At 34.5% G+C, this 23,576-nt stretch overlaps 1 protein-coding gene across 6 annotated transcripts in view; it reads left to right on the top strand.

Moving 5' to 3' along the window:
- ARFGEF3 (ARFGEF family member 3) overlaps nucleotides 1-23,576 on the top strand; it is a 213,024-nt gene that overhangs the window by 105,416 nt on the left and 84,032 nt on the right. For all 6 annotated transcript variants that reach the window (XM_074309720.1, XM_074309724.1, XM_074309719.1 and 3 more), the window contains 4 exons: nucleotides 4,569-4,647; nucleotides 13,669-13,773; nucleotides 16,105-16,432; nucleotides 22,679-22,791. In XM_074309720.1, the coding sequence (XP_074165821.1) occupies nucleotides 4,569-4,647; nucleotides 13,669-13,773; nucleotides 16,105-16,432; nucleotides 22,679-22,791 (625 nt within the window). The remainder of the gene's footprint in view (nucleotides 1-4,568; nucleotides 4,648-13,668; nucleotides 13,774-16,104; nucleotides 16,433-22,678; nucleotides 22,792-23,576) is intronic.

Below are 23,576 nucleotides of genomic sequence, written 5' to 3'. Positions count from 1 at the left end.
TTTTTTAAAGGCTAATTTCATTTGATTTTTGTAACACATTTTTAAAAAGGTAATATAGAGTCCATTATTCCAATATTAATTTTCCATTTTGTAGGTTTTCCAAGTTAGTTTTTGTCTCTTCCCATTTGCCTATTTCACTGCCCCAGAACATCTTCCTTTTGGACAAATGTAACTTGGAAACAGAAAAGGAAATGAGTTTCCCAGCAATTTTATTTAACTTTGTCTTTAGAGATAGTATCTAACAAAATGTTTTATAGATTGTAGACTCTCACAAAATATTTGAATGAATGTTCTACCATTTACTATCAATAGTCAATTATATTTCATATGAGCCCAAAATAATGATTACATTTTTTAAAAGTGGGTTGTGAAACAGTTGTCTCCACAAATTAGATATTCCAACTTCAATCTTAGTGCTTCAACAACTAAACCATATGGAAAAAGTCTTCTGAAGCTAATATAGTAAAGATAAAAGTGGCTCTTTGGCAGAGTCCTCACATAAACTCAGTGGCAAAATATCAGATTTCTTGTATTTAGGGTCCTAACGTTCAAATGCTTCTGCTGTCTTGGAAATATAGCTCTTGTCTCTATCTCATCTACCCTTGACTGTAGTAAATTACTGATCATAGTACTTTGAGGTCAACAAAGACAATAAAAGTTAATGTATAAAAATCCTAGGGAGACATAAAAATATATCAATGAGCAATAATGGGAGGAACTAAATATATGTCTGACTATGTCATTGTCCAGACTATGATATGCATTTGGTTGACCAGTTCATTTACATATGTATATGTATATATTATAGATCTGGAATAGATACTACAGATAAACATTAAGCTAGATCTTAGAACTGCATAACAAGAGGAAAATATCAAGCTGGATTCTGTTTAGGAAATCATGGAATACTTTTTGATGGTCCTAATCTCCCTGGTTCAAAAGTCCATCTATTTTTTAATTGATATCTTTTGATTTTACATTATTTTTGCTTCTCAACATATTCTTTCCCCCTCCCAATCTAGCACACCAACCCCTCAAAACAAAGATTTAATGGCAGGCAGAGGGAAGCATTTCAGGAAAATTAATCAGTATGTCAATTAAGTCTGATAGCTCCACAACCATAGTTCCCCAGTTCTTCAAAGAAGTGAGGAGGATTCATTTTCTCATATATTTTCCATGATCAGGTTTGATCATTATAATATTCTGATTTATTTGATGATATTGTTATATTTTCCATTTGCATTGTTGTAGGAATTTTTTTATGTTGTTTTTCTTCTTTTGCTTGCTTCATTCTGTATCAGTTCATATTTAAGACTTCCTTTGCTTTTTTGGAATTTTTTCACCTTTACATCCTTAGTGCATAGTAATTTTATATTAACCTACCATAGCTCTCTTAACCATTCTCCAATTGATAGGAACCCACAAGGCTCTTCTTTTCAACACAAAAGTTCTCTCAGTCCTGCTATATATCTTGTGGTTCTTGAAATGGCACAATCCCAGGAGAATCAGAGAAACAGATGACCTAAATACCAACTGACACACAGTAAATAAAAATAGGCTGCAGCACTATTTCTCATGGTATATCACCACAGAGAGTGAAATAAAGGATATTATTGATTTGATCAGAAAAAGGAAGAAGCCCAGTTCTTTGGTGAGAGCAAGGAGTAACAACTAAACAGACTTCAAGCTCTACTGGTTACAATGAAATGTAAAAGACCTAGAAGTCTCCTAACACATCCAGCAAATCCTTTATAGATGAATAGAGGAAAGAATTATACAGAATGGATATGTTACTATCTGCATTGAGGGAGGAAATGCCCATATCTATAAGACCAAAGAACTACTTAAGTGATTGATCAGGAGATGATTATATGTGTCTGGAGTAAATACAAAGTCAACCAATATGTTTGTCTTCATGCCTCCATTTACACTTAAATTAATTTGTTTCTAATTTTATTTATTTTCTCCTGATAATAGGAGATACTGCATTAAGATACTGCATTATTTTCTTTAGACAAGTCCTGTAATAGAGTAATGGACTTGGAGTCAGAAATAAGTAAATTCAAATCCTGCCTCAGATGCTTATTAGTTTTATAACCCTAGGCAATTTATTTAACCTCTCCCCACCTCTGTCTCTTCATCTGTAAAATGGGGATGATAACACCTACCTCATAGGGTTATTATAATGATCAAATTAGATACCATACACTATACTTTGCAAAATTTGTCACCTTATAAATGCCTATTATTATTATTATTAATTTTTAGTAGTATTGTTCCTAGTCTAAAATGAGTTTTCCTGAGTACCCTTATTCATTCAACAAAGTATTAACTTTTATCTGGTACTCAACTTCCTACTCTTGCCACAGATTAAGCTGCACCCAAAACCAAATTCCCTTGATCTTCCAAGAAGCAAATTTGTTCTGGTCCTTAATAACATTTTAAAGTTTACAAAATGCTTTACATATGTTATTTCATTTGAACTACATACCAATCCTATGAAATATGTATTTACTATCCCCATTTCACAGATAAGGAAATTGAGGTACAGAGAAGTTAAGTAGGTTGCCCTTACTCACACAATGAGTGTGACTTTCTTTTCATATCTGGCAAGATTTATTTTATCAGTATCAAATTACATAGTACCATCAGGAAGTATCAGGTTATGATTTAAATATTTTAATATAATTTAAATTTGGCAAATTATTAAATTACCCAAAATTTATTATATACTTGAAGTGTGCATTAAAGAGACAATTTGGTGTATTTTGGTAAGCAGATTAGCATAAATATGTTTGAGCAGGATTCAAACCCAATTTTTCCTGATTCTAATGTAGTGCTTTATTTACCATACTGCCTAACTGTTTCTCTATATGCAATACTATATGTAAATAATTCTTTTAACATAAATGACTGATAATCAAAGGGAAAAACATGATGACTTTGAATAGTTCTCACTTGCAATAAGACTTTTCTTCTCAAACTTATACTATACTCCTGGAGTATGTATTATCTCCATCTCCATCCATCCATCCATCCAACAAAAAGAACACCTAATATGTATAGGTTACTGTGCTAAGCCTGAAAATTTCTGTTAGTTTCTTTCTACCAACATATAACCTTTAAGGCAACTCTCGCTGGATGTGGCCATCCATTTCTCCTTGAAGCAATGTGCTTTCTAGGTGCCCTGTTGACTCTGGACTATACCTTAAATGTCAAGAGATTATGAGTTTTCTCCTGGTAATTGCAGTATCTCCCATTCTCTAGACTCACTTTTCTTTCAAAAGAATACTTGGCATTCTGGGAAGTGAACTTGGCTGAACTTTGAGCAATTCAGTCTCTATTGCTTATGTTGGTCCATTTTAATACTTTTGAACTCTCACTCAATTATATGTGTTTGGGTTCTGTTTACTTAAGGCAGCTAGGAGGTTTAGAGTGCTGGGTCTGGAGTCAAGAAGACCTGAATTTAAATCTGACTTCAGATACTTACTAGTATGTGATTCTGGCAAAGTTCCTTGACCTGTGTTTTCCTTAATCCACTGAAGAAGGAAATGGCAAACCACTCTAGTATCTTTGCCAAGAAAACTCCATAGACAGTTTTGCTATGCTATGATCCAAAGAGTCATGAAGAAATGACTGGAAAACATCAACAATGTTTACTTAGAACAAAAAACAATTCATGAAATATTAAAAGAGGAAATAAACCCTTTGAGTTTATGCTTTTAATTTTAATTTTTTTTTTAATTTTTATTTTGTGGAAGCATTTCTATAACACAGTATAATTTTTTTTAAAAAAAGATGATTGCAAAGTCAGGAGGACCTGAGTTCAAATCTGGCCTCAGACACTTTGACTCAGACACAGCTTCTTAGCTATGTGACTCTAGGCAAGTTACTTAACCCCAATTGCCTCAGCAAAGAAAAAAAAAAGAAAATAAAAGCAAAAAGGTGAATACACATAAAACTGTAAATCTAGTATGTAAAACTTTCTATTTCTTTTAAATAAATAATAAATTTGTCATGTAAATTTCTTTTTTCCCCTTCCTTTTTTTTCCTTGCCAGCTCCCCCTTGTCCTTGAGATATCTACCATTAGATGCAAATATGTGTGGATGTGTGTATGTATGTATACACACAGAGAGATTTAAAAATCATTCTATATATACTTCTATTTATTAGTATTTTTTCTGGATGCAGACAACATCCTCCTTCATAGGTCCTGTGGATTAATTTGGATATTTAAAATAGTTAAACGGCCTTCTTTACTCAAAATTGTCCTTAAAACAATATTGCTGTTTCTATATGTAATATTCTCTTAGTTCTGCTCTTTTTATTTTGTGCAAGTCTATCCATATTTTTCTTTGAATTTATTCTTGTTCCATCAAGGAATTGTTGTTTTCACCTTTCCATGTAGAATTTCTTCTCGTTATTATGTTTTTCCTTTGGTGGATTGCAGGCATGTCCAGTCATGGGAGCTCCAAAAAGTAGAAATTATAAAAATTATAGTGTGAGCCTTCTGATACTGTGGTATCTACTATGTCATTTTTACTCTTTAATTTTTTCTGTTTTGAAGGTTCAACTTTAGAAACTCTCTGTGATGATGTCGTCTCTGTCCTCTCTGTCCTGTGTGAGAAGTTACAAGCTGCAATAAAGTAGGTACCACAATGCCTTTTTTTTTGTTTTTCCTTTTTTAATTTTAATTTTAATTTTTTTATTTTTATTTTTCCAAATACATGCAAAGATAGTTTTTTCAGCATTCACCTTTGCAAAACTTTGTGTTCCAAATTTTTCTCCCTTCTCAGCTCCCCCCTCCCCCTAGACAGTATAGGTGCAATTCTTCTAAACATATTTCCATATTTGTCATGCTGCACAAGAAAAATCAGATCAAAATGGAAAAAAAAAAAACAAGAGAAAGAAAGAAAAAAACCAAGCAAACAAAACAACAACAACAAAACAAGATGAAAATACCATAATTTGATCCATATTCAATCTCCATAATTCTCTCTCTGGATGCAGATGACTTTTTTCATCACATATATATTGGAATTGCCTTGAATCACCTCATTGTTAAAAAGAGCCAATTCCATCACAACTGATCATCACATAATCTTATTGTTGCTGTGTGCAGTGTTCTCTTGGTCCTTTTCACTTCACTTAGCATCAGTTCATGTAAGGCTTTTTAGTCTTTTCTGAAATTTGAAAACTTACAGAACAGTAATGTTCTATCATATTCATATACCATAACTTACTCAGACATTCCCCAACTAATGGAGATGCACTCAACTTCAAATTCCTTGCCACTAATAAAAAGGGCTGCTATAAATATTTCTGCACATGTAGACCATTTTTCCTTTTTTTTTTTTTTAAAGACACTTCTGGATCAAATAGTATGCACAGTTTTATTTGGGCATAGTTCCAAATTGCTTTCCAGAATGATTGGATCAGTTCACAACTCCACCAACAATGTATTAATGTCCCAGTTTTCCCATATCCCCTCCAACATTCATCATTATCTTTTCCTGTCATCTTAGCCAATCTGAAAGGTATGAAGTGGTACCTCAGAGTTGTCTTAATTTGTATTTCTCTAATCAATAATGATTTGGAGGTTTTTTATGACTAGAAACTGGAAGTTGTAATTTCTTTATCTGAAACTTGTCTGTTCATATCCTTTGTCCATTTATCAATTGGGAAAGGGAAAAAATGCCGAATTCTTTTAAAAATGCCAATTTTGAGGAGCATTCAGCACCTGTTTCTATCATTTCTATTTAAAATTGAACTTTAAGACTGTCTTCTTATCTTATGTGTAGTTTATCAAAAGATATATACAATAACCAGCATTTATAAAATTTACTTTACATAAAAAAAATCTTACTTGATTCTCATGCCAATGTTCTGTGAATGTGAAGACTTGTACTATTATTATCACCCATATTACAAATTGCTAAACTGAGACTGAGAAAGATTAAGCAAGTAGTTAGGGTTACATATCTGTAAAGTATCTAGAGAAGGATTCAGTCATGTCTTCCTGATGCCAACATATCTGTGTGTGTACGTATATATGTGTGTATACAAATATATATACATGTTACATTATTTTATTTTATATATGTATGTAATTTGTGTAACATATGTGAATAATAAATATATTTTTTGGAATTTCTTCCAGAGTGAGACCCCAGATTGCCAGATATCAATTATCATTTTCCAGCTTGCAAAAATCCCCCATAAACATACTTTAAAGGCATTTTGTTGATATTCTGAGTTTTTGTCTTTTTAGCATTATTGTTGTTTCACAAGAATTTCTCACGGCAATAGAAACCACTCTTTTAACAAAGAATCATTATTAACCAAAAAACATAGATAAAGTGGCCCTGTCTGATAACATATGCTTCATTCTGTGTCTATAGACTACCACTTAATCTCCAATTAATCTTCATTCTGCAGGAGTCAATTTGATTATTGATGCAATAATAATTAAGGCATATTTTGTGTCTATAAAGTGTGTGATCATGTAATCAAAATTTTTTGTAGTCAGTTTCCCTCTTAAGGGTCTTTATGATTTTTTAGCTAGGCAGACATCTTAATTAGACTTCAGTAAACACAAGTATAATCATATATTCAAAGATATAAATTCTAAAAAGGCTTTTTTTAATTGGATTTTTTTCATGTGACAGATTTGTCACTAAAACTGTCTTTTTCGTTGGTTTAGATTCAAAACATTGAAATTTCAGTGGGAGAATTGAAAAATTTGTGCCATATTTAAAAATAGCAAATCTCTTAATTATCTAACATTCTGCTAACCAGAAGTTCCTAGAACTGGGAATTTTGTGCTTATAAAAATTCAATTCCACATTTATTGAGAATGTGCCACATGTCTAAAACTGTGCTACGCCTTGTAGATTGATGACTGACTGAGCACAGTTTTTACTCTGAATCATTGCAGACTCTTGAAGGGCATTCTAAATCATCCGAAATGACTCTAAGTGTAGATATAGTAAAAATGGCTCTCAAGGTGACCAGCTACCAACCAAACACCATCTAAGCCAGAACCTCCTTAGAAAGTTAGAGTTTACCTTCATTAATGAGCAAATTAATGAGCAAGAAGTTCAATTTTCTCTCATTGCCTTGGGAATTGCAAAAACACAGGCAAGAAAAATTCAAAATTATTTAAAACTTCGTGTTTGAATTACAAGTGTGAATATTTCTCTTTCTTTCTCAGTCACTGCTTCATAGTCTTTTCATGGCAGAATTTAGGAAAACTGAATTATTTATATAATTTATCTTGAAATGCTTTTAAGAATGTAATTTTGTACTTTTAGTTAGTTTCACCTTGGTGTATAAATACCTATTCTGCTTTTTGCTTACTTGGAGAATATTTCATCATCATTGTTGTTGTTATTGTGTAGGGATAGGAAATAAATATTTTTATGTTTATATTATATTTATTTATTTATTATCTTGTTCAATTTTTAAAAGTATCAATATTGCTAAGATATCTAAGCCAATGATTTGACAATGAACTTTACTAGGGGAGAAATCATTGCAAAATTGATTTTCTTTCTCTACTTCTCTCTTGATGATATTGGATTAAGGCTTTTAAAAGTCCATTCTGCCTCAGACTTAGGAGGTCTTAATAAATATTTAGTGATTCCAGGTCCAGGTATAGGAGCACTGAGCCTACCTATTTCTAAGTCTTGAAAGTACATTATTAATTAAACTTCTCTTTTAGTTAAGTCAAATTAATGCTTCATTTAGCTCCAGGGAAAAATAAAGCATTTTAAGAAGGTTTTTATGGAACCTAAGTAAGAATCTCTTTTCAAATACAGCTTGCCAGACAAATTTATCCCAAACAACTTTGTGAATCTGTAAGACAGAGATTTGGTTTTATCAGAATATCTGTTATAATTTCTTAACTCACGCATGGTTTCTCATCTCTATTAATTAGATAAGGAAGATTAACCAATCTTTCAATAAACATTATTAAAGACCTTCTATGGTCTTGAGCTAGGCCTTGTACTGAACTCTGGAATAAAATATTTCCATTCCTAAAAGAGTTTATATTCTATTGGAGAAGTCAATAAGTACACATAAAAGTTTCAATGAAATAAAACAATTTAATTTTAGAAGGGAAGCACTAGTACCTAGGGAAGATCATAGGAAGCTTCATATAGATGATACTTGAACTTTCTAAGAAGTGGAGGTGAGGAGAGAATGGATTCCAGAGATGTTCTGCCATTATTTCTTCTTTCCAATCTCAGATAAAAGTTTCCCAAGCCAATTCCTTTACATGAGGAGGTTGGGAACACCCCTGCTCCCAACCCTTTATGATTTTCCAAGCAAATTGTTCCCCCCGCCCCCAGTATGCTATCTATTTCTCATGTTCAGTGTCTTACTATTTTCTGATTTCTTCCCTACTTTCAAAAAATATGGTTTTGCCTCTCCCATCCTTAAAAACTCTTATTTGATCAATTCATTCCCCTTAGCTATCATCCTATTTGTTTTCTCTCCTTTGTGGCTTAACTACTAGAAAAAGTTACACATATTTCCTCCACTTTCTCTCCTTTTCCTGCAATCTGACTTCTAACCTTATCATTCATTTGGAACTGGCCTCTCTCTGGAGATCTTTTAATTGATAATCTAATGACCTTTTATCAGTTTTCATCCTTATCTAACAGCTATGAGGTACAAACCTTGGGTTTAGAGTCAAAAAGATCTGAGTAAAAATATGGCCTCAGACACTCACTAGCTTTGTGATCCCCTTAGCAAGTTAATTTGCCTGTTTCCTCAACTGTAAAATGGGGATAATAATGTGAAGATCAAGTGAAATAATATTTGTAAAGCTCTTAACATAGTGCCTAGTACTTAGTAGATTTTTAATAAAGTCTTTCTTCCTTGTTTTTCTTTGGAGCCTTTGTCATGTGAATCACATTCTCTCCTAGATATTATTTCCTCTCTGAATTTTCATGACACTACCCTCATGAGGATCTCTTCCTGTGCATCCAATCAAATCTTCCCAGTCTTTTTTGTTAATTTTTCCTCTATAACATGTCAGCTATAGATGATTCCAAGAGTCTATTCTGAACATTCTTCTCTTTTCCCTCTACACTATCTTATTTGGCAAACATCCATTCCCATGATGGCAATCATCATGCTTATGCAGATTGAATGAGATGAGGTGAGATCTTTCAAGACAGTTGTGAAAATCGAGTAAGGCTTCATCTACTTCAGAGTTTGAGTAGGCCTGAAAGACTGTGAACATCGAGTCAAGGGCATAATTGCGTTCCCCTCTCATGATACCTCCTCCCTATTTCGGCTAAATATGGGCAACTATGTACTTATTAGTCAAGTTCAATTTCATGGGCAGATCTCCGTTTAGAATGTAAGACTCTCAGCCAATGAGGATGAGGGTCAGTGGTGGGAGGGGGTGTTTTGCGTTAGGGACTAAAGGGGCTGTCCTGCTTACGGGAGGCGCATCCTCTCTTCGATTGTCTGCTCGAATGGTGGGACGCCCTTCTCTCGAGAATGTACAATAAACTTTGCTTTTATCTAGAGCTCTCTCCAGCTTTTTTATTAAATGGTGACCCCTCACCATTTCCGTACCACACAAGATGATTCTCATTTATATAACTAATTCTATTCTTTCTCCAAAACTTCAGTCTCATATAAGTGCCTTTTGGACATCTTATCTCCAACTGAATATCTTGAAAGTATCTCAACTTCAACAGGTCCAAAACAGAACTTGTCTTCAAAATCTTCCCTTATTTTGACTTTTATATTATTTACTGTCATCACATCCTCCATCCATCACCATCCTCCCAATTTACTCAGAGTAGGAACTTCAGCTCTATCTTTGACTCCTCATGCTCACTCAGCCCAACTGGATTGAATTTCTATCTTTGCATCTCTCATCTGTCTTCTTGTTTTCAACCTTACTTCCAGATTTACCTCAATATTCCCAGCCACTTTTCCCCTTCTTTTCTCTACCTATTCTCCCTAGAATAACTGGAACCTTATCTTATCTCAGTGATTTCCTGTGGATTCTAAGTCCCTTGAAGCCACAGAATGTCTTTTGCCTCTTTTAATGTCTATAGTGTCTGGCAATTAATAACTTTATTGAATGAATGTATAAATGATTTTGTACCAGTTCATTGGCTGTCATTCCCCAACTCTCTGATACCATACTAAGTGGTTTCTCTACCTTCTTTCAAGACTTAGTTCAAGTCTGTGAAATTAAAGATCCCCATATTCCAACCCCTTTCATTTTATAGAGAAGGAAGATGTGACCTGAAGATTTAGTGAATAAGTTGGCTTAAAAAAAATATTGTTTAAGTCCCACCTTTTTAAAGAGGTTTTCCCCCCCCCATCCTCCAGCTGCTAGTGTCTTCTTCTCCCAAATTACCTTCCATTTTCTATATTTCTGATTATTTTACATGTCCCTAGTTATTTAATTATTATGTCCCCATTATAATGTGAATCCCTGGAGAGTAGGGACTGTTTTTTTTCCTTTTCTTTGTATCCCCAGCATCTAGCACAATGCTTGACACATTGTAAATATTTACTAGTTTGCTGACTGGAGGAAATCTACTTTTACAAAGGAATAGAGAAGAGAGATAAGTCCAAGAAGGTTAGAAAAACTTTAAAAAATAATTCTTAGAATCTAAACCATTCTCTGAAATTATTCATATAATGACTGCATTAATTCCAGCAGCTGCAACTTCAATCTCAAAGAAGTCAACAAACCATGAAATTCTCAAACAAAGTACAAAATGACTCATGACCCTTCTAAGTAGGCAACTTGCTCCCTAGGGCTTTTCCAATGAGATATTTGGTTGCTAGGATTTCTTTCTTTCTTTCTTTCTTTTTTATTAATTCTAATCTGGATCCTGAGAGCTAGTAAATGGGAAAAATATTTGTGTGTGTGTGTGTGTGTGTGTGTGTGTGTGTGTGTGTGTGTTGTATGTGTGTACGTGCACAATGTAAAACTGGGTGAGTTGTGTAGGTGGAAGGTGTTAATTTTAAATAACTTCTTTAATGACATGACATATTCAGAGCACTGAGCTCCCCATTTTCTAGGTTGCTGCAGCCCCTGAAAAGCTGCCACAATGAGTCTCCAAGGAAACCATAATACCCTGGTTACCTTGGTAATACTTCCTGCCTGCCAATGTTTCAAGGGATTTAAAAACTACACTTTCAGGAGTGGCTTATTTTTGCTGATATATACAGAAAGAAACTCCAGTTGAAAGTCAAATAACACTTCAAGAACCTCTAGATTCTGTAGCCATTATTGGAGTATGCTAAGAGGGGATGATTCCTCAAGATTGAGTTTCTTTTTAATCTTCCATTTCCAGAACAATAGATTTAGAAAGAAAGGGTCTTGCTCCTCTAATTTTTTTATATTTTTTTCTAAACAGTTTCATATTTTGAATAGTGTATATTAATTAGATTGCTTAATGATGGCAGCCAGATAATGAGCTTCCATAATATCATGACACCAACCAAAGTATTCTGCCAGAAATTGCTTTAAAGTTGGCTTGATATTTAAATAGGTTGACTATTTGATTATACTATCTGTTTTGTTTATCTTCCAAAGTACACAATAATCTCACAATGAAATATGTCCCCTTCTCTTAATTCACAGTCACCACACAATTTCTTGTCTTCATTACCTGTCTCCCAGGCTGTTGTAATAACTGGTCTCCCTCTCTCAATTTTCTCTCTTTGCAGTCTATTTTCCACACAGCTGCCAAAGGGATCTTTTTTTCCCCTAAAGCATAGGTCTCATCATATCATTTTCTACACACACACACACACACACACCCATCCCCAACTCAGTAAATCTAGTGATTCCCTATTACTCCCAAGATAAATATAAAAACCTCTGTTTGGCATTTAAATCTCTTTACAACCTCACCCCTTCCTACCTTTCTAGTTTTCTCATATTTTACTTTCCCCCAAGAACTTGACAATGCAGCCCCATTGACTTACTGTTCCTTTCACATAATATATTGGCTAGCCCTACCCCATCCCCTACCTTGAAAGTTCACCTCCTCAGATCTACCTAAGCAGAATTTCTGGCTTCCTTCAAGACTCATTTCAAACATCACCTTATATATTCCTATCCATCCCTTTCTCCACCCATCCAGTTACTAATGCCTTTTTCCTAAGATTACTTTCCATCTATTCTGTATGTATTCTATATGTTCCTATTTGTTTTCATGTGTCTTTTCTTTAATATATGGGCTCCTTGAAGGCAGGGACTTTTTGTACTTCTTTTTATATTCAATATTTAGTGCAGCACCTGGAACATAATAAATGCTTTTGATTGAATGAAATACGTAAGCTTATTTACATTAGAATACTTTTTTTTTTCACAACCATCCTTTCTAGTCTTAGCTCACACTATTCCACTCCACATTCCTTGTATTCCAGACACACCAAATTATTCACATGAACTTGTTTATCCTTTCTTTCCCCACCCCTGTCTCTGCCTATGCCAATCCCTTCTTCTTAAAATGCACTTCTCATTATGTCAACCTATCAATCTCCATTCCACCTTCAAGACCTAGCTTTAGTTGTTACTTCCTGTATAAAGTATTTCCAGATTCCTCCAGATGAAAAGAAAATTTTCTTCCTCTGAACTCTCATAGCTTTTTGTTGTTACCAGTCTTATGGATTTACACTTTATTATACATTTATGATTACTGATATGTTATCTCCCTTCTTAAATTGACATTTTCAGCTCTAGCAAAGAAAGAACTGTCTTATTTATCTTCTAAACTTTCCTAACTTGTTCCTTAAACATGGTCTAAATGTTTATGAAAGTCTTCCTGAGACTACATACATAAATATTATTTTAGGCTAATTCTTAGAAGTATATATAGAATTTTGACTGCTGGTCTTTTTACTTACTTTTTTAAATTGCTAAGACTACCACACTATCCTTTTGCCAATTATTAGTAATTGGAGGTTAGTTGGGACAAGAAAAAAGTATTTAAAGTAAGCTTGAAATCCAATTACAACTTTCCCTTGTCTTTACATATTGTGTGTTAAACTTATTCTAATTATATAATAAATACATAGCCCAATTATGCTGTGCTCTGTTGATACACATGAAATATCAAAATAACCAAACAGTGCATTGGATGGATCCTTTATGGACTATTTATGGGAAGTCGTGATCAAGAACATGTGTAGACATGGACCAAAATGTGTCCAAACTTGGATGAGAATCAATGACAAGATGTTGTTGTGTTGGAGTCATCATTGTTTTTGTTGTAGGTAATCCCCATCATCTCCAGGAATAACAAATCTATCAAAGTAATTAAAGTAATCCCTTCTTTTACTCTTTCTCTCCCAAAACATATAACCTGTTTGCATTTTCATTAACAGAAATGTAGTCTTCTGAATTCCCCTTTGTGGATTTAAATGGTCATGTTATTAATGTTGGTTGTTTTCCTTTGGATCAGTTACTAAATGACGCAAAATAAGCTAACTTATAAAGGGAGTTACATACTATGAGAACTCTCTCCCTCTTTCCAGGTAAATTGGGAATAGAAACCAAATTCTAGGCTGTAAACTTTTAGTGAAAGATAGAGACTATCTTTGCCAACTTTTATTATCAGAGGAATAAGACATTGAAATTTTTTTTCTAAAAGTTCTCATTTTTTCTACAGTGAAAATCAGCAGCTGCAACTTCTTTACCTGGAATGTATTCTGTCTATGCTCAACAGTTGCTCCACAACCATGCATAGCCACAAAGGTTTCACTGACCTCATTTGGTGAGCATTTGTTTTTGGTATTTTATACAAAAAAAAAATTATATTGAGAGAAGAAGGGGGAGAGGAGGGAGGAGGAGGAGGAAAGGAAAGAAAGAAATGAGATAGAAAGAGAAAGAAAGAGGGGAAAGAATGAGAGAGAGGAGAGAAAAGAGAGAGAGGGAGGGAGTGAAGGAGACAAAACAAAAGAAGAAAGAGAGAGAAAAGAAAAAAGAGAGTTCCAGGTGGATAATTTTTTTTTCCTCGGGTGTCTGTAATAACATACACACACACACGCACATACACACACACATATGTATATATAAATATAGTATTAATTCTTCATGAAGGCAGGTGTAGAGCTTCTTTTCTTGCCAAAATCTAAAGCTTCCTAGCCAGTAACATCAGATCCAAAATCATTTACTGGTGGTCTGCTTTTTTTCTGATGGTGCTATCACTGTTTCCAAATATATCCAACCATAGTATCACGGCTTTAATCATGGTCTGTTTAAAGCTAGAAGAGAACTTGCAGATCATTTAGTCCAGTTACAGCCAAGTCATTGAGACCCAGATTTGCTTCAGGTCACACAGGGATGTAGTAGCAGAGTGAGATTTGAAGTCAATGATTCCCAAGCTCTGCATTTCAGATCAGTATCCTTTCCACAGCACCACACTTCTCAAGTTATTTAAATCCCTTTGAGCCTTAAGTACCTTTCTATAATTCCTATGTTAAATTATGGATGGGTTTCAACCTACTAAGCAGAGGAAGTTCCCATACCTACAAAATCACAGAACCATGATATTCTGACATAAATATAAGCACTCTGTCTCTGACACACTCTTTACTCTCCTCTCCTTATCTGTTTCCCTTCTTTCCTTTTCTCTTTCTCTTTCCTCTCTTCTCGCTTTTTCTCTCTCTCTATGTGTGTGTGTCTATATATATATATATATATATATATATATATATATATATATATATAGACACACACACATAGAGAAAGAGAGACAGACAGACCGAAAGAGACAGAGGGAGAGACAGAGACAGGGACAAAGAGAGAAATATATATGTGTTTATATCTAGATCTAGATCTAGATCTAGATCTAGATCTAGATCTCTATATCTATATTTACATAGATATAGAGATAGAGATAGATAGATAGATAGATAGATAGATAGATAGATAGATAGATAGATAGAGTCAGGATTTTTCTAAGCTATAAATATGCTATACAAATGTAGGATATTGTTTGCACCTAGGCACCATTATCTTACCCCTGTAGTGCAGAGAAATTGGAGTTGTTGGCTCCTGCCTTCCTGCTTCATCCTTGATGAGAATCATTTAGTCATAAACGTAATCACAGAGTATTAGAGTTGGCAGGGACTTCAGGGGGCCATACAATTGCTACAGGAAGCTGTTCATCTATAGAAGAAAAATGGATAATGGTATTTGTCACTGAAGAATCTGAAATTCATTTCTTGTGTGAAAAGAACAAATTGTATTTTGATTAAAATGAAATGAATGTCTATAACTAAACCATTAAAAATTTTCTGTGACCATGTTATAGAAAGGGTGATGCTTTATTACTTCTGTTTATATTTTATTTGGTAACATTCAGTGTTTGAGAGGAGGAAATGTTTCAGTAATACTGAAGAACTCTTAGGCTGCTAAGACCATGGGATCCTTACTTATGGGATATCTGCCATCTGGGCCCTATGATCATAGGGTCATAGATTTAAAGCTGATGGGATTCTTAGAGCCCACTTGGTCTAATCCTTTCCCCTTGAATATGTACAATTTGACTTGCCCAAAGTCAGAGAGTGAACAAAAGAATTGGGATGTGAAGCAATGTCCTATGACTCCAAATCCAAAATGCTTTCGACTGCACTACATAAGTCTGCCTTCAGAACTCTACTAAAGCAATATTGTCTGAGTCCCTGAAAGATTGACATTTTCCCATGATCACACTGATCATAAATGTTTAGAGTAAGATTTGAACTCAGATCTCTTGACTTCAAGTCCTGTTATCTATCTACTAAAATAAAGTAAATTTTTTTTACTTGGTGACTCAGCTAGCCCATGATTAGCCAACTTTGAAAAAACAAACCCCTACCACAATTGCACAATCAATGGGATGATCACTTAGAGAGCTGGCAATATTCCAAGCAGTGGTAATATCTCACAATCACCCCATGAGTCCCAGATGATATTAATAAATATATTCCTAAGGACTAAACCCATCTGCAATAACTAAATAGCTTTCTTAGCTCTGCCAATAACATTGAATGTTTATGCTAGAAATGTAACATCATCTAAAATCACCATCTCTCTTGTTTCTTTTCCCCTCTATCCTTAGGAAGCACCTGTGTCCAGCTCTTGTAGTGATCTTGGGAAATCCAATTCATGATAAAACTATCACCTCTGCTCATAGCAACAGCATCAGCATTGAGTCTGACTCCTCTTCCTCCGGGGTTTCTGATCATGGCCGAGGATCTGGGTGTTCTTCCACAGCACCTGCTCTCAGTGGGCCTGTAGCCCGCACAATTTACTACATTGCAGCTGAGCTCATCCGTTTGGTGGGGTCAGTGGAATCTATGAAGCCAGTGCTGCAGTCCCTTTATCATCGAGTATTGCTCTACCCTCCACCCCAACACCGTGTGGAAGCCATCAAAATCATGAAAGAGGTAGGAAAGAACCTCAATATTTGTTGACCAGTCATTTATGGATTTGAACAAATGACTTAATCTTCCCAGACTTCTGTTTCCCCATCTGTGAAACAAATGAGTTGAACTAAATGATTTCTGAAGTTCTTTTCAGATCTACTATGATCCTACATTTCATGACCCATAATACTGTGTTTTTCAAAATAATTTATTACAAACTTATGAGGCAGCTGGCATAATACATAGAGAACTTGCCTCAGAGTCAAGAAGACCTGAGCTCATGTTTCTGACCCATACTGATTGTATGGTCTTGGTCAAGTCACTTAACCTCAGAAGGTCCCAGATAGCTTTCTAAGGCTCTGTGCTGTAGAACGGTTGCCGATCTTTATTAGCAGAGGGCATTTCTTTACTAAGCTCTGTACTTATAAAATGGCTAGTTCTACCCCCAAAATTTATAAAATTTATAAAACAAATTAAATATTCTTTGCAACTATTTATATTTAAATAAATGTCAATTATTCCTTCAAATTTTCCATCCAATATTCCTTGCCTTTTAATTGTCTTTTGTTTTTCTTCTCACATGGTCATAATGATTACATATCCTTTTCTTCTGGGTCTATTTTTTTTCTTTCCTACATTATTATTTGAGTAATGATTTCAAACTCACTCTCCACATCCACCAAAATATAACCTTATCAACTTCTTTTATTTTGATCACAATAATTATTCTACCCTGTCACTTCTAATGCTTCTTTATTGATGCTGGAACCAATTTGAGCAATAAAGGCTGCCCCTCATATGACAGCTTATGTCAAAGGAGAGGACCTCATAAATATCTTTGTTTCTAAAAGGAAACAAAAATCTTTCTCTCCCTCCCAAGTATCCAAAAGGCAAGAACCCAGACATTTTTGTATTTAGAAAAAAAATAGCACCCAGATAAATTAGAAATCTCTCTTCATTCTCTGCCTCCTTAATCTCTAGGCATTCTCTTCTCCAAACTAATATTTATACTCCTACTAGACTAAAATTAATAAAATACATTCTTTAGTCTTTCCCTTGCTCAAGAATTACACTGCTTCCACTTTTCTTACTAGATCAAATCTATTTCTCTTTCTGCACCCCAAACCTTCCACCCTCTCTGTTCATCATTGTTCTTCAACATGAACCTTCTACTGTGCTCTAATTCCTCTTGCCTCCATTTTTCCTTCTCCTTTTCTCATTGACTATAATCCTTCCTGCTTTTATTTTCAGTCCCTTCCTCTAGCACAGGATGCTCTTCTCACCATTTCCTGCTTCTCTAAATCATACTTCTGATTTCAGCTCCAGATTAAATTTTCCTTCTTCTACAAAGTCCTTTTTGATTATTCCAACTCCCTGTGATCTGCCTCTTTCAATGACTATTACACTTACAGTTTGTTCCAAACCATTAGCACTTGGTTATAATTACAGAAACATGGTATTTCAGAGTGGGCAGAGTCCTTGGAGGCCATTTAATCCAGTTTATCCCTGAATAAGACAAACTACAAAACAAACCCAATGTAGAATAATCTAGCCTTTTTTTGAAGATTGTTTTGGTATCACAAATCCTTTTGTCATTCTAGTGAAGCTTATGTTAACTCTTCTTATATTATTAAATGCACAAAATGAAATACACAAGAGTTAAAAGGAAGCTAATTATATTGAAATACAATGATCAAATTTTTTGTTTTTTGGATTTTAGGAAAGCCATTTGGGGTTGAGTGACTTGCTTAGGGTCACAGATTAGTAACTGTTAAGTGTCTAAGGCCAGGTTTGAATTCAGGTCTTCCTGACTCTAGGGACATCTAATGGGCCCCATTCAAAATATATATTTTTTAAAAATCCATGGACCCCAAGTTAAGAACCCCTTCTCTAAACCATGACCCCATATGGGATCATGACTTACATTTTTAAGAAGCTTTGCTCTAGACCATTTTCATTTAATAATCACTACCTAGAAATTATATTCTTTATAGTTTTAATATAAGTTTATTTTATTATGTTCATTTAGTACAATGTATATATCCATGATGATTTTCTATTTATTAGCCTATTCCATTCATTAATCATGTTGGATAAACTAAGAACCTACTGCAAAGTGGCCTAAAATTTTTTCACAATCAAATTGAACCCTGAGGGATGATAATCTCTTTACCTCCTGAGATATGCAGTTTCACTTTTAGACAGGCCTAAATTCTGGGAAATTTCATTACATTGAACCTAAGCATTCCTCTGCAACTTCCATTCATTGTTTTTCATTCCACCCTTGGAGGTCAAGCAGAACCAAATCAATCTCTCTTCACATCACAGTTGTCATGTCCTCTCATGGCTTCTCTTCTCCATTTTAACAACCCTCATTCCTTCAGCTGACCCTCAGCAGGATGCCAAGGCCCTTATTATTATCATTGCCTCATCTGGATGCTCTCCTTTTTATCAGTGTTCTGCCCAGTACCTCTACAACATTTCTCACTTTTGTCCCATTCTCTCCGCTCATACAACTTCTGACTAGTTCCAGCCCTCATTACCTCTCTCCTGACTATTATCAAGGCTTCTTAATTAGTCTCCCTATTTTATCTTTCCAATCTCCAACCTATTTTCTACACAGGGCCAGATTGTTATTCTAAAAGCCTCAATCATATGATTTCTCTTCCCAAGAAGTGTCAGTAGCATCTCTACTGTCTCTAGGATAAAATACCAAATTATGTTTGACATTTAAATCCCTTCACAACCTGGGTCCAAACTGTCTTTCCAAACTGATTTCATGTTATTTCCTCTCATATAATGTGCCCCACAAACATTCCAACTTGCTGATCCTCAGACAAAAATTTTATCCTCTAGCTTTGTACTTTACCCAAGCAATGTTCTCCATGCCTAGACTTGTACTTTCTCACCTCAATCTCTCAGAGCTGCTAGCTCCCTTTCAGACTCTTCTCAATGACCTCCTATATGGAGCCTTTCCTGCCTTTCCCTTCTTTCTGCCCCCACCCTAAAATATTAATACCCTCTCTCCTTCAGCCCATCTCACCTTCCATTACTTTGTATTTAGTTAGGATATATTTTGATTTCATTTATCCTCTCTCCACCACCAGCAGTCTTTCTCACCTTTCAATATTTTGTATTTATTTAGGATATATTTCATGTTTACTTATCTAGATATATGTTAAAAAATATATCTCCAATATCTCCAATAGAATGTAAGCTCTTTGAGTATAGAGTCTTTTTAAATTTATCTTTGTTTTCTTAGTGCCTAACACAGTGCTTTTATAATATAGGTATTTCATAAATTTCTGTTGAACTAAATCAAATCAAATGTAATAGTGCAGATGTGATCTGACTACAGGCAAAGTATAATAGTATCACTACTCCCACTTTACTAAAAATTCAGGTAAACTCTATTTATATAATTTCCCCTGATGTCTATTAACCTTGCCAAAAAAGGAAATGCTATTAGTTTGACATGCCCTTTTCTTGATAAAGGGAACAGTTTGAGATAACGTCTTCCTTTTCTAGCATCCTTTTACTTGTATTTTATGATTCTCTAATTATTTCTAAGAATTTTATTATTTTTATTTGTTTATTTTTCCCAATAGTTGCTTGAAAGCAGTATGGTGTCTTAAACAGTCTTGGTTACATACTACAGGTTTACTCTACATGTGAATGATCAATTGAAAGAGTTAGTGACAGGATGTCTGGGTGTGATAGGATGATGGGGGAATAAGAAGTCAAATTATGCTTAAGTCCCCTTTCCTTTCCAAACTGTCAAATTCTGGAGCTGTCATTTTACATTATAAAAACACATGGCCATTGAAAGTTGTGTAGCTTGCATGTGGGAGATCTAGGTCTCTAATAGGAAAGAAATAAGAAGGAATAAGTGGATTTTGAACCACACTGATAGAAAGTATACTTAGGGGGCAGCTAGATGAGTATAGTGGATAGTGTATAGTAGATAGTGCATTGGCCTTGAAGTCTGGAGGACTTCCAGTATCAGACACTTAACACTCAGTAGCAATGTGACTCTGGGCAAGTCACTTAACCCCAATTGCCTTGCAAAAAAAGAAAGAAAGAAAGAAAAAAGTATACTCTCACCACTGCTCTCCTAGATCCACTGAAATAGGAAAGGGGAAGAAGGAAATGTGCATTTATTTAGCGCCTATTATATACTAGGCTCCATGCTAAGCACATTACAAATACTATCACATTTGACCCTTGCAAAAATTCTTGTGATAGATGGTACTATTATCCCCATTTTATAGTTTAGGAAATTGAGATAGATTGCGACTCAGTCTATAATTGTTTACATTTCCGACCCCAGAGCCAGTACTCTATCCACTTCAGTACCTAATTGCCTATAATATGCCATTAATTTGTGATTTTGGGGGGGGGGGTAAGGCAATTGGGGTCAAGTGACTTGCCCAGGGTCACACAGCTAGAAAGTGTTAAGTGTCCAAGACCAGATTTAAACTCAGGTCCTCCTGACTTCAGGGCTGGTGCTCTATCTACTGAGCCACCTAGCTGCCCTGATTGATTTGTGATTTTTGTCCATATGTGAATTCTCTGCAGACTTGAAGACTGCAATTCTTCTATAATTAAGATTTGCTTGTTGTCACACAGCTAGTAAACACCAGACAGCATGTAAACCAAGTCCAGAACTTTGTGCCATATTGTGCCATACTACTTCTCTAATCCTATTTTAAATAGTTGACTTCTAATATGTTATACAATGGAGAATTGTTCTATAGAGGACATTTGTCAGGAGACTCCATTTTTCAAAAGAACAAGTGACAGATTGCAGGAGATCACACAATAATGTAGGGACAGAGCTGGGCTTGGCATGCTCAAACCCCTGGATTGTTGCTTCTGGAAATGTTGAATCCTTCCTGCCTTACAAAATAACAAAATTCACTATCTGAATCCGTGTAGTGAATTTAAACAAATGCTTGCATTTCATTAAAAAAAAACAAAAAAAAACAACCAGCACTCACGGTAATTCTAAAAGGTTAACAACCTAGATGTCCAAAGGTTCAGACCTTAGGCACATAATAAAATCTATTTCTGTTCAGGATGTTGGTTTAACATTTTATTATATGAATACAAAGTATATTACTTCCATATTTCCACATAATCTTTCTGGTATCTGAAAAGAGGAAGGGAAGGGGATAGAGTTTCAAAATCTCTATATATGAGTAAATCAAAGGGGTTGAGGGTCTTCATTCTTTAATGAAACTCTTGGTAGAAAACCTAATTTCAATACTTTTTTTCTCTTCCATGGTCCCTAAATTAGAAGGGAATCTCTTTTCCCTTTATTACAATTTTTTATTGGCTGGCATTTCTAACCTCATCTCATGAAACCATGACTAAAAACATCCTTAATCCTAGTCCAAGAAATCTCATGTTTTTTATTCATTCATTTTCTGCCAGATTTTATGTAATTTTTTGGTCTACTGTCATGTGTCTCTCCCCTTCCCACTCTTCCCACTATGCATCTCTATGAATTTAAAAGTAAATGAACAATAGTGATCAGATTTTTATCCCAGAGACTTAGCAATAGCCATTCTTCTTTTTAGGATCATTTAGCACCAAATTATAATCTAAAAACAAATCTACTTTTACTGTCATAAAACAAAGAGATGTTGCTACCCTAAGACAAATCACTGATTTTTATTTCTACTCAAGTCTAGCCTAAAGTGTTGGATGTGTGGATGCTAAGATGCAGGTCAAGAAAAATATTAGAGCCTGTTTTGTTTAGGGAACAAGATTTACAGTTAAGTAAATTACAGACACAAAAAAAGACTTCCTGTTTATTTGAGCTCATGTTTGTATAACTTTTTTGTAAATACGTTAATATTCTTTTTTTAAAAGAAAAAAAAAGCAAACCTAAGGCATTTCTTTCTTTCTTTCTTTCTTTCTTTCTTTCTTTCTTTCTTTCTTTCTTTCTTTCTTTCTTTCTTTCTTTCTCTTTCTTTCTTTCTTCTTTCTTTCTTTCTTTCTTTCTTCTTTCTTTCTTTCTTTCTTCTTCTTTCTTTCTTTCTTTCTTTCTTTCTTTCTTTCTTTCTTTCTTTCTTTCTTTCTTTCTTTCTTTCTTTCTTTCTTTCTTTCTTTCTTTCTTTCTTTCTTTCTTTCTTTCTTTCTTTCTTTCTTTCTTTCTTTCTTTCTTTCTTTCTTTCTTTCTTTCTTTCTTTCTTTCTTTCTTTCTTTCTTTCTTTCTTTCTTTCTTTCTTTCTTCTTTCTTTCTTTCTTCTATTTTTAAAGATACTCGGTAGCCCCCAGAGGCTCTGTGATCTGGCAGGGCCAAGCTCCACTGAAGCCGAAGTCAGGAAAAGATCAGTCTCAAAAAGAAAATCACATCTAGATCTTCTCAAACTGTATGTATGCACTTCCCTCTTTTATATCTGGAATGATGTTCAGGAGAATCCACTAAGGTTCTATGTTTGTGTGTGTGTGTGTGTGTGTGTGTCTGTGTGTGTGTGTGTGTGTGTCTGTGTGTATGTTTGTGTTTGTGTGTCTCTCAGAGAGTAGAAGTACTTTCAATGGTTGAGAGAGAGTTAGCCTTGGAACCATGAAGCTCTGGATTCAAATCCCATCTCTAATATATATTGGTGGACTGTGGGCAAATTGCTTAATCCCTCTAACTAGAACCTTAAGCTAGAGAAAAAATGATGACATGCATTGGTAGAAAGAATCACTTCATTGTGGGATTCATTTTTCTAGTAATAATGTAAGTTAAATTTCTATCTTATGATAGAAATAGTGGATAGGGCATAAGCTTTAGATATAGGAAACCTGAGTCTAATGTTCCCTGACATATAATGGTTATGTAACACTTAGTCTAAATCACAATTGCTCAGTGCCCCCCTGTAACACTCTATGACTAAAAATTACAGAACAGTTACTGACTTAATAACAGTAAAGAGAATTTTCTCACTAGAAGCTTCTTGCCCAGCCCAGTGAAACTGAGATCCATCTCTGACTCCCAAATAAATAGCATATGTGTACATATTTACATATTTGTATATATCACATTATTGATAATTATGATATACCATATTATTGTGCTATGTACAATAATATGATAGGATATAAGATGATATTATATCATCAAATATATTCCCTTTATACCATATATTATGTTATGCCATTATTATGTGAT

Source organism: Sminthopsis crassicaudata, chromosome 4 (assembly GCF_048593235.1).
Source record: "Sminthopsis crassicaudata isolate SCR6 chromosome 4, ASM4859323v1, whole genome shotgun sequence".
Classification (NCBI taxonomy): Eukaryota; Metazoa; Chordata; class Mammalia; order Dasyuromorphia; family Dasyuridae; genus Sminthopsis; species Sminthopsis crassicaudata.
Note: the sequence above shows the minus strand (reverse complement) of the source record. Positions and strands in the feature narration are given on the sequence as shown.